This window comes from Salminus brasiliensis, chromosome 23 (genome assembly GCF_030463535.1).
Source record: "Salminus brasiliensis chromosome 23, fSalBra1.hap2, whole genome shotgun sequence".
Taxonomy (NCBI): domain Eukaryota; kingdom Metazoa; phylum Chordata; class Actinopteri; order Characiformes; family Bryconidae; genus Salminus; species Salminus brasiliensis.
The window spans coordinates 13,845,911-13,857,333 of NC_132900.1; the positions used below are offsets into that span (position 1 = coordinate 13,845,911).

Genomic DNA, 11,423 nt, shown 5'->3' on the forward strand with positions numbered 1-11,423 from the left:
GCACAAAAGACGCTGCTCCCAGCTAAGTAGCAGGGGGCCAGTAGAGAGGACGCTAACCTACCGGTCATGGAGCGTACACAGCGTACACGCGAACACAGAGACTCAGCTTTAAATTTTTGGGTATGTTTGGTTCACCTGTGTAAATAAAACACATTTGGATTGACTTGCATTGATGAGATCGGTGACAGTCTGTCTAGTCCAGTGTTCATTAGCAGCTTTAGCCTAACAGGTCCCCGTTTTAAACTAAAGAAGCAAACTTTAAATTACAACACATCCTGGCTGATCTGACATCATCTGAATCAACATTTCAGTCTCCTGCTGTTTTACATAATTGGGAAAGGGCAGCTGCTGTGTCAGCATTTACATTAATGCAAAAACGTTAAACGTTTCATGAGATGAGAAGTCTGTAAGAAGAACCTTGCACAAAATGTAAAGTTCCACAATAATTCAGATGTTAACCTAGAACCATGCTCCGTAGCGCACGACAGCCCGAATGTCCACATCAGGGCATCCTCTGGGGCATCCTCTTGCCCATCAGCACATCACTGAACCACAGAAAATGTGGAAGATCCTCCCGGCTCTCGCAATCAACCACATTCCCTTGCAAGGGGAATGACTGAAGGGTAGTCATTGTGGGGTGACGTTTGTGGTGATTTTTAAGTTTTAAGTGCATCGAGAGCAAGAGCAATGATGCGTGGCATGCTCCGGTAGAATGACTCATTCTCCAAGCCCACAAGGCTGTAAAATGTCAAAGGTTGCCCTCCTACGTTAGCCTTGACCCGTGCCTCGTATAAGCCACGCTCATTTTTTGTGTTGAGGTCAACCAGCACCTGTAACACACACATATAAACGCAGGGTAAGCTTAGTGTAGAGAAACAAATCTAATAAAATACATACACACAATAAATACAGCACACAGGTTTGTCAAACCTACACAAATTTAGAATGAAAATCCACAGAGCTTCTGCAGAGCTTTATCCATAGGAGTTTTATCACAGAGGAGACGTGTAAAAGTTGTATTACAGACTTCCCCCCTGCTACAATAATGCAATCTGAAAAGTGCTTTAGTTAGAGAAGATACTGGATTCTCCTGATATTGGATAAAGGCCTCACATTTTACCAATCATTACACAACACCCACAAAAACATCCAAACAGTGTGACCTTGCACACATTTTAGATCTGACAAAAATGCATTAACCTGACACTGACAGAAGCTATGAAATGCTGGAGCATGAATAGATAGATTTTCATCTCAGTTCACACTGGCCCAACACTCTCCATCACTACCAACATTCTAACCGACTGCTGGCTTAAGAAAGTTTAGAAAATTACATGTATTCCTATTCTCACTCACACTCTCACCTCTTGAAAGTTCATGTTGAGGTTGCTAGGGGCAATATCTAGGATCCAGCTGTAAGTCTCCTTGGTTAAGATGACCTGGTGTGCTGAGTCAGTAACTCCAGGACACACTGCAAAACAAAGGTATGCACTTTTTCAATGCAAATGTACATGCTTAATGTCTCTACGCCATTTATCCTATTGTATACTAGTCCTAGTTTCTGTATCCTTATCTTTCTTACATTATTATTACATGGAATATTGTTTACTAAGGCCACATACACACATACACAATATATTGAAATTTAAGTCAAATTTTAGTAAAACAGATATAAGATGTTTATATGCAACCAGAACACTATCTGCCACCAATCTTTGCATGTAAACTATGAATTTAAAATGAATACTGTTTGAGAATCAATGCAGTATTGAAAAACACCCCTATAATTTGCAAAGATGTAAACCATATATTCAAACAATACAGATGTACACTAAATGTCCAAATGTTTGTGGACATTCTAATGAATGCATTCAGCTACTTTTAGTTGCACCCATTGCTGACACAGATGCAAATGTACACACAGCTTGTCTAGTCGGAGGAAACAATGAATGGGGAGGTGTCACAATACATTTGTCCATATTGTGTAATTGCAACTTTCTTTTTAGTTCTAACATAATGAAAAAAATTATGTCACAGTCATGTATTAGTACCTCGGTTCGTAACTGAGTGAAGTTTCTTAAAGCCCCTGGGAATTTTTATATTATTAGATTTTGTTTGAAAAATTTACTAAACCTGTTCTGTTAAGCATTCATCAAAACACTCCTTAATAAGCTTAATAAGCCCTCTATCACTGGCCAACAAAATTTTGGTTATTTTTGGCTAAACCCCAGCGAGCATTCACACTTGGCCCACACAGTGAGGACCAGCCCAGCTGGGGTTTTGTAACCTTTTGGTTGAAAGAAATTAGTTCTTCAAAATGCTGTTGGGATGTAAGAATTTATTAGAAAAGTAAAAAATACCTTTGTTGCTAGCTCCACGTGTCTGTCTCTGACGCAGATGTCTTCGTTGCCTCCTTTGCAGACGTTCTGTAGATATATATATATTAAAATCATGTAATAAGGGGTGTGTACAAACTTTTGAACATACACACACATATATAGATAGATACATAGTATTTACTCATGTAAAAATTATGTTCAAGTAAAACAAGTAAATGTAATCCATTACTGTTTTGATATTGGCCCTTCCTGAGTATAATGTATTGTGTTAAAGCAAGAAATCCTTAAAATGTGCAGGACAGGACAGGGGATCCTGCTATTTGGACTCAAATACAGAACAACTTCCCTTCAGGAACAGTTTATGGTTTCATTCAATAGTATTGAAAGAAATTCACCATTCTTGCTTCTGTCAGAGGACAGCTGAAGAAGCAGGGAAGGGGTTGAGCTGGTCACAGTTTCTTTCATTAGAGAATAATACGATGTTGGTGTCCCTTCCATCACAGGTGTCCCCAAGTTCTCCTTGGATTGTGTGGCAAGTTCCTGAGCACTGGATGCAGGGGTTTCTGAAGATGGACCACGCCCAGGAACAATGGTGCTCAACAGACGTCCTGCCTCACTCCCTCTGACATTATTTTTGGTATCCCCTCCACTAAGTGTCTGAAGCACTAGAGTGCTCCAGTTATCTCCCGAGATTGTACTGTCCTTAGAGTGGGAATCCGACATGGGCTGGACTGTTCCGCTGGGCAATATTCCAGACTCTCTATTAGGAAATAGTGAGTCTGTCCAGTACAAGTGTTGGTCTGACTTTGTAGTACGATGAGACAGGAGTAGTTTGGAGCGGAGAAGGGTGATTGTAGAGCGCAGATCCCCCTCAAGCTGATGAAGAGTTGACTCCTCCCCCTAGAAATTACATCACAGGGTTAGTCCTCTACTGAAAAGGTAAACATTACTTATCCACGTATGCAATGGCCACCCACGATTAGTCAGCTGCTATATATTCAACTCAACACTGGTCAGATTCTGATCTCATGATCAGACATAATTTGGATGGTGGACATCAGTGTCATTAACAGTTTAATAGCAGTGTACCATTTAAAAATTCCCAGCCTAGAACACTACTGTGGTCAGTAACGAATGAAAAATGATGCCTGGCAGCAGATGGGCACACCTACAAGGTGTAGGTATATTGAAATTTTTATGTATACTGTCTTACAGTCATTAAAATGTGTGTATTTTTCTTTTACTTTTTCAGAAACTCTGCCCTGTAAAGCATAACATTATAATCAACCAGCTATCATAAGACAGAGTGTTTACCTGTTGGAAAAGCTGTTCCTCTTCAGAGTGCTGCTTTGCATCCTCTGATTCATTATGCTGGTCCATATCCTCAGCAATGCTGTTCAGGTACTTCTCCCAGTCATCCACTAGAGGGCCTACCTGCTCGAATACAGATGGTGGCTTCCAGGCAGAAGGTGTGGAGGAGGGGCCTACCTGTTCTTTTAAAACAATATCCATGTTACAACAACTATCTGAGTGAGGGTTAAACCACATTTGGTATACCATTTATGAAATATCAGAAAAACTGAAATTCTAAACTCCTTGCACCTCACAACAGAAACACATCTTATTCTTCTGTTCAGACCATAACATGTCTTAATTTACCCAACATTAGTTAAACTTAGGGTTTGGGTTGTGATGACATTTGCCTTATGGCTGCCATGATGTTGCCTGATTGGCTAGGTACAGGAGACAAGTGATTGGCTGTACCTGTTTTGCTAGCATGTCTGCGTGTCCGTGTGGTGACTGCAGAACTGTAGACCTGTTCCACCAGCTGAGGAAGACTCTGTGTGAAGAAGGTCAGGTCAACTTTGTCCCTGATGTAATCATCTGCCCTTTGCAAAAGGTCCAACAGACTCTGCAGGAATGAGTGCAACTCTGGAAGGAAAGAAAGAAAGAGAGAGAGAATGAGAAATATGAATACTGGAGAGAGGGGAAGAGAACTGGGGAAGGGAAAGTCAATTTTTTAATTTATTCTAGCCAAAATTCCTGAAATCCCCTGTCATTATTTTTATGTGTGCTGCACATAAACAGGCAGGGACAACATACACTGTTTTTGTTTTATAAATGATAGTGTTTTGTACGACAGAGAACTTTAATTACAGGCCTGGTGGTTCAGCACACTCAACCAATCTCCAAACCCTTCAGGACCATTCTGCATAATAAATGCAAAGTAACTCACGGCACTTTTTGAAGCGGCTCTGGCACTTGTCCTGGGATAGACGCTGGCATGCAGTGACGTCAAGGGTTGAAGGGCAGCTCAGTCTGTAGAAACGGCAAATTGTGGCAAACTCTGACTCCCGCTGCTCCTCTGACAGCTCAGATGTTTTCAGGAGCTCTGGACATGTGGGCTCCCTGCTTCCCACAGACTCTGAGATTGGGCATAGTGAGCATTGGAAAAAAATACCAATAACAAAATCTGTTACAATCATAGATTGGCCTCATCAAATTTATGAGATATTGTGCTTCCTTAGTTGTGCTTCAGTGTTTGTGTATGTCTCTACCATGTGTGCAGTGGGCTACTCACTCTGGATTTCATTGAGGATCCAGTCAGTGAAGGCTGTAACACGAGTGTATACACCTGGCTTTCCCTTCTCGCCACAGCCATCACCCCACGAGGTAATCCCGTATAACTGGAAACGTCCAGTAATGCGGTCCTGAAAGATTAGCGGCCCACCAGAATCCCCCTGCAGAGAAAGAGAGAGAGAGACAGAGAGTTACTGGTAGTCCTCTGTAAACACTGACAATCTGGTGACATACCACAGGTAACCTGCATGTAGGTGTATGTGTGTTTGTATGTGTTATCTACCTGGCAAGAGTCAATGCCCCCAGACAAGTAGCCAGCACAGAACATGGTGTTGGTGAGCAGTTCTTTGCCAAGAGCACTTTTGCATGTGCCCTGAGACAGCAGAGGAACCTTTGCCTCCATTACCACATCAGCTGCTGGACCATCTATACACACATGCAAACAAACACAGGCAGTCAGATACTTCAGTAACACAAACAAAACACACAAGCCCATACAATGGTACAGCCCTTTAGGTACAATACTGTTGCTTACAGATATAGAGTTTCTAATTGTTTTAATTCATACTAAATAGAAACGGATGTACACATATTCTTTCTCCCTGCCACAGTAAGAGCACTTCTGGCCTAAACAGTGTTTCAGTGTATTGAGCTCACCTTCATACAGGGAACCCCACCCAGCCACCAGACAGGGTGTACCGGTAGGTGGCTCAAACTCAGAGGGCAAACAGACTGGAGTTACTCGGTCTGACAAAACCACAGGAGAGGTCAGCTCCACCAGGGCAATGTCATTATTAAATGTCTTTGGGTTAAACTGCAAGAGAGGGGTGTAAGGCAAATTCATTGTTAGAGGAAGAAATTAATTTAAACATTTAAAAAATTAAAAATAAATACATAAATAATAATAATAATAATAATAATAATAAAGCATTTACTAAATTCCTGTTATTAGAATAAAAGAATATACGACAGGTTACTGTACTGTACAATACTGTAATGTATTGTCTTTGTTCTCGTTTTTGCTTGTGGTCTTGTTCTTGACTTGACGTTGAACACACTTTACTGAACAGCAGAGCATTTTGGTTTGTGGTAATGGAATGGTGTAGGTGTCTTGGTCATGCACTTATACCGAGTTTAATTTGGGATGTCTGACGAGTGCAGTGATATCGGCGCAAGTGTTTACCTTGGGGTGTGTGATGACGCGATTGACCTTCATTATCTGTTCACCAGGGTCAGTCTTAGTGATGTCAAACTCCCCAACCACAGCTGTCCAGTAACTCTCACTGCGACTTCTAAACACAAAGATGGAAAGAGATTAATAAGCTGATATTAACATCCTAAATATTGTAGTTTACATAGAACAGGTAACAGGAATCTCTAGATGTTTAGAATAAAAAGTCAACGCACTGTTCTTGTCCTGAAATGCTATATTTTATATACATCCATCACAGTTCGGAGTAGTCCGCTTTACCTTTTACAGTATTCTAACATTTTTAAATGGACATGTCTCAGGCACATCAACTATGTGAGTATCACCTACTCCTACATTTGTAAATTTTATTTATAACTATTACTTTTAGTTTAACAGCACCACCCAAATATAAAGGTATTGGCCACTCTCAAAGTTTATCTGTAATATTTTTAAAGGTGTTTATCTTGCAACCATGACTTGAACGTGATTTAAATACTTGGATTCAAGCTGGAACTGTAATTTGAGTTCTAGTGTAGTGTAATCTAGTAATCTCGATAATGTAGGCTTTTACCCAGCGAAGCAGTGTGCAGCAGTAAGGACCCAGGAGCTGTCCACTAGCACTCCTCCACACATCAGAGCCCCATCCAGCTGTAGGTTCACTAGCCACGGCCAGCTGCCAGGGGGTGCTGGAGAACCACCCACAATTCTTGAGCGCGGCTGGGTTATGTTCCGTCCCACTGACGCTCGCTGACCACAAACAGCTACAACACACACAACAGTGAGAAGTTTAACAACAACAACAAAAAAAGTAATTGCAACAAATGATACAAACCACTTCTCTTTGGGTTACTTTGGTCAAGATTAGAATGTGGCTTAAGGTTAAGCAAAATCTGATTACAAGCAAGTAATTATATATTTAGAAACTTACAATACTTTTAAACACATGGAGAACCTCATATCGTGACATTGTCACACATGTGACCGTGTGCTTTTACCTTGTGTTCTGGTCTGTGTGACTGGCTCTAGATTTTGCATGGTGTTTAGCAGACTGCACTGTAGCACTCTGGAGCTGCAGCTTTCGCCCATGGTTCTAATGCAGGAGTCAGAGTTTAGCTCTGAGGTGGCACAACGGCGTCTGTAGAAACCACACGTCTGGCTCAGTGCCCAGCTCCTCTCGCCCTCATCAGATACACTCTGAGCACGTCCGATCGCATCACAGGATGGTTCCATTAGCAAGGACTCTGGGGGAGCTGCGGAAGAGAAACCAATCACCAAAATTACTGTAAATTACAGATATAAGATACCCTATATGTCCAAATGTTTTTGGACACCCCTTCTAATGAATACATTCAGTTACACCCATTGCTGACACAGATGTGCAAATGCACACACACAGCTTGTCTAGGCCCTGGGCAGAAGTACTTACAATAGACAAATTCTATCTAGAGCACATAAACACAAAGCTATTAAGACCAAGTGGGCTAGAGTATAAAGCTCCCAGGCATTTAGGTGTGGAACTGTGTACAGAGTCACAACAAACCAAATGAGAACATTCTCTTCACTTATTGGTCAGTGTGGGGCATGAGAAAGAAAGTAAATCCAGGAAAGTGGTCCTTTGTTCTGGACTAGTGCATATTTCTGTGCAACAAAACATGCAGCAACGGCAGAGATGGCTTTTGTTTATAGCTGTAGGAATTATCTGAGCTTAAACATCCAGCTCACACTTGCGGAGTACACCTGATAGTTGGGTCGGACTGAGGTTGAATCACGTTCTCACCACAAACAAACCTCTCCAGAGTTTGCTTGGGACCAGAACAGGTGATAACACAGCTATGTTTATTTCTTTAAACCTTTAAAATGTTCTTAACACACACAAATAGTTCTTTACGGAAACCAAAAACGGCATCTTTTGGAGCACCTTTATTTTTAAAAGTGTAGACATACGATGGTAGTATTTGATCATTTATGAAAACCATCAGTTATGTCTCAATTTATCTGCCTATGTGTAGAGATTCAGGTACTGACAGGACAAGGCAATTGAACATTACATAGTTCGATAAGAAAGAAAATCAGATTTAGGGGGAAAAAAAATTGTTCAACACTTCAGAAACACTTCAAAAATCTGAAAATCTTGTCTTAGAGATTTGTCTTGCCACAGTTTTTTTTATTAACATAACATCCCTTTACAATATAAATGCACAAATGCAGTCCTTTTTCACCATTTCATATTGGCTGAAAGGTTGAAAAACATTTGGCTTTTTTTTCTGTTTCTGCTAAATGTGCACATAATGAAAAACGACCAAAATCATACAGCTACCCACTACACAAATTGAAAAATCTTATTACTGTCGAACATCCAGGGCTCTTTATAAGATTTCTTGTAACTTGACAACACTCAGAGTATGCCCAATCAGAGTATGCAGTCTACTGGACCATCTTAAGTCTGACGGTCTTGGTATTGATGTGCATGTAAACACACTCAATATGGTCTGTCAGCTGAGTACTTAAAGCAATGGTTAACTAAATGTAACACATTTGTTTTTCTTAAATGTAGTCAGCTAAGGCATGTTTGGTGGACTAGCGCACTACATATCTAATACAACTGTTTTTAGCTAGGTGATATACTTGTGTTTACATCTTAGACGTTACATTACATCCCACAGAAACCTGACACTGTTTTTGAGGCGGGTATGATGAGTTAGGCATGCTGTTTGCATGATTACATTTGGAGGCAATCTGTATACCCTGTGGACTAAACCATCGGGTTATGGTGCATGTTTGTGTTTTTGCTGGATTCTAGCCTGTGTGGAAGGCTCAGAGGAGTTATTTGTGTTTCTCAGATCAGAGCTGGTCTTCTTTTGGCACGCTTTGGCTTTAAACTGTTTGATAGCGGTGTGAGGAATGAGTGTATTCTTACCACATGCTCCTGAGCGCTGTCCACAGTCCTGAAACAAGCAAGGCATGCAGCCCCTGCAGCCTGCCTCAGCTTTACTCCTCTGTGTTACTGCTCCATCCACCGCAGAAAGAGCGTGCGTCAATGCTGCCTCCATCACCACCGTACCTCTGTCAGACAGGGCTAGAAAGAGAGAAAGATATAGATGGTTTAGGGCAAACATACAGATACCTTCATGGCCAAATGTATGTGGATGATTTGAGTTTGGTTATTTCAGCCACATCCATTTCTCTGTTGACTAAAGAGTAAAGAGTTATTAACTGCTTCTGGAAGAAACATCAGCACCAGCCCAAACCAACACAACCTCAACCCCATCCAACATATTCAGAATGAACTCGACTGAAATGTGAGCTAGGTCTGACCTCACAGCGCTGGCTAAACAGAAGTAAATCCCCAAATTGTTCCATAATTTAGAGGAAAGTCTCACTAAAAGAAGAGTGGTGGCTGTTACAGCTGCAATAGGAGGATTAGCTCCTTATCAATGCCCATTGTTTTGTAATTCGAAACCTAACAAGCATGTATGGATATGATGTTTGCCAGATAGAAAAAAAAAGAGCGTGAAGGGCGTCAAATACACTGTCTCAAAGTTCCCAGATCCAGATATGCCACAGCTAATTTTCAGTGATGGATAACTACTTTTAGTACAGTTTAGCCCACATCTAGCCTAACCAGCCTTGTTTTTGAGGTGCTTACATACAAATCATTTATAGCACTTTTCAGATGCCAAATGTCCTTGAACCCCTTAATCCAGTTCAGGTTGGTGATTTTCTTGGTCAAAAACACATGACTTAACTCATCTGGTAATGGACAGGTTTAGCAACCAGTTTCTGAGCAGGGAAGAATGTGCTGATCTAAGGCCGCCATGTAAAAAGTCCTCTCTGCAGAATCAAAGTGTGGGAAAAAACTCCTTCTTTGTCTGAGTGTTTGTTTATTTATGCTGTCTCGTTTTTTTATCATGCAGTTTTAAGAGGGTTTTGCCAGCTCTGTGATCCTGAGAACACCAAACACAGCAATACGATGCTCGCTCCCAGCCCCCATTCTCTCGTTTTTTACTGAGAGAGAGGGAGAGGACTTCAAAGCTTGTCGAAGTTTTAATTAGTGAACTGAGTCACTGTCTCTGTTTGTGATGAGCTTGTGGAGCACACACTGGCAGCTCCACCACAGTTCGGCTCACAACACGAACCTTCCAGCACTACAGACTGCCTTTATAACAGAGGCAGTATGATCTAACCTGCTATAAGTGAAGCTGAGAACTGTACTATGCGGATTAATAGAGTTGATTACAATCTTGTTTGAGCAGTGTTTATTAAGCAAAAAAAAAAAAAAAAACAACCCAACCCAAAAAATAACCACTGAACCCATGCTGTGCCAAAACTCTAAATCAAGTAGTTATTAACTGGTTCTATCTTTACTAAGTAAAATGAAAAATAACTTTACTTCTCCACAAAAGTTTTTTTCTATGGAGTTTGAAAATAATGTGTCACTGTTTTTCCTTTTTTACGGACCAAGTTTTTGACAGTCAACTAAAAGATCGGTGCCTTTATCAATCACTGTCTAGTTTTAATTGCAGATAAGAACAATCAACAATCGAATTCAGTGTTATCACGTTCTACAGAGAGGCTGGCTTTTAATACTAATATTTTGTGTGGGTTCTGAATCTAAATAGCTATCATATAGAATAGAATATTATATTAATTCATGTTTAAATGGCTTTCTTTAGTTGAAATGGAAAAAAAGCAACTTTCACATTAAAAAAAAAAAAGTTTTCTCCAACTGTTTGCTTCTCTACTGCATGGGCTAAACTCGACATGGACGAGAATAAACCTTGATTCATTGTAACAATTACGTTTGTAATCATAAAGCTCTGACTTTAACCCAAACTTTAATCTTGAACAATAAGATAGTAAGATAAGATAATAAGATACCCACCAACCCAACGCTCCAAAACCCATCAACAACAGATCCACCCATACTGAAAATCCCTCTGAAAAACCACTTAGTTGGGTAAATTAATTATGCAAGAAGTCCCAACATAGTTCTAATTTTAGGTACATCATTGTTTCACTGTATGTCAACCTTGTTCTGTTTGTATCTCTTCAACAGCATCTAAAATCTCTAAACCTTGCAAAAAAGGTTTAGTGAGCACTGCTGAAAAACATATAAACATTTAACCTTGCCGCCAGCAGGGGTTGAGATGGTCATGACAACCAAAATTAAACTTTGCAAGCATGTCTTCTTTTAGATCTGTGCTAAACATGTAAAAAGTAAAAGATGTGACCTGGTAAACAAAGTACAGTTGACCTTACCACTAACTCTGTGACTGCTGAGGCCTACCTTTGAGCGCACTCGATGGCATCCT

General features: G+C 40.5%; 2 protein-coding genes across 2 annotated transcripts; both read right to left on the reverse strand.

Annotated features, from left to right (window-relative positions):
• Window positions 1-578: 578 nt before the first annotated feature.
• On the reverse strand, window positions 579-3,231 carry LOC140546149 (uncharacterized). The gene is made up of 4 exons (XM_072669324.1): window positions 2,735-3,231; window positions 2,361-2,426; window positions 1,365-1,471; window positions 579-830 (listed from the first exon to the last, which is right to left on the reverse strand). Exons 1-4 carry the CDS (start codon window positions 3,060-3,062, stop codon window positions 657-659), a joined length of 675 nt encoding a protein of 224 aa, XP_072525425.1. The 5' UTR covers window positions 3,063-3,231; the 3' UTR covers window positions 579-656.
• Window positions 3,232-3,463: 232 nt separating this feature from the next.
• On the reverse strand, window positions 3,464-9,099 carry prss56 (serine protease 56). Its single transcript, XM_072669454.1, has 11 exons — window positions 9,029-9,099; window positions 7,107-7,361; window positions 6,683-6,872; window positions 6,103-6,211; window positions 5,577-5,733; window positions 5,203-5,345; window positions 4,921-5,080; window positions 4,576-4,764; window positions 4,104-4,271; window positions 3,654-3,832; window positions 3,464-3,487 (listed from the first exon to the last, which is right to left on the reverse strand). The coding sequence occupies exons 1-11, from the start codon at window positions 9,072-9,074 to the stop codon at window positions 3,464-3,466; spliced, it is 1,620 nt and encodes a 539-aa protein (XP_072525555.1). The 5' UTR covers window positions 9,075-9,099.
• Between the last annotated feature and the right edge of the window lie 2,324 nt (window positions 9,100-11,423).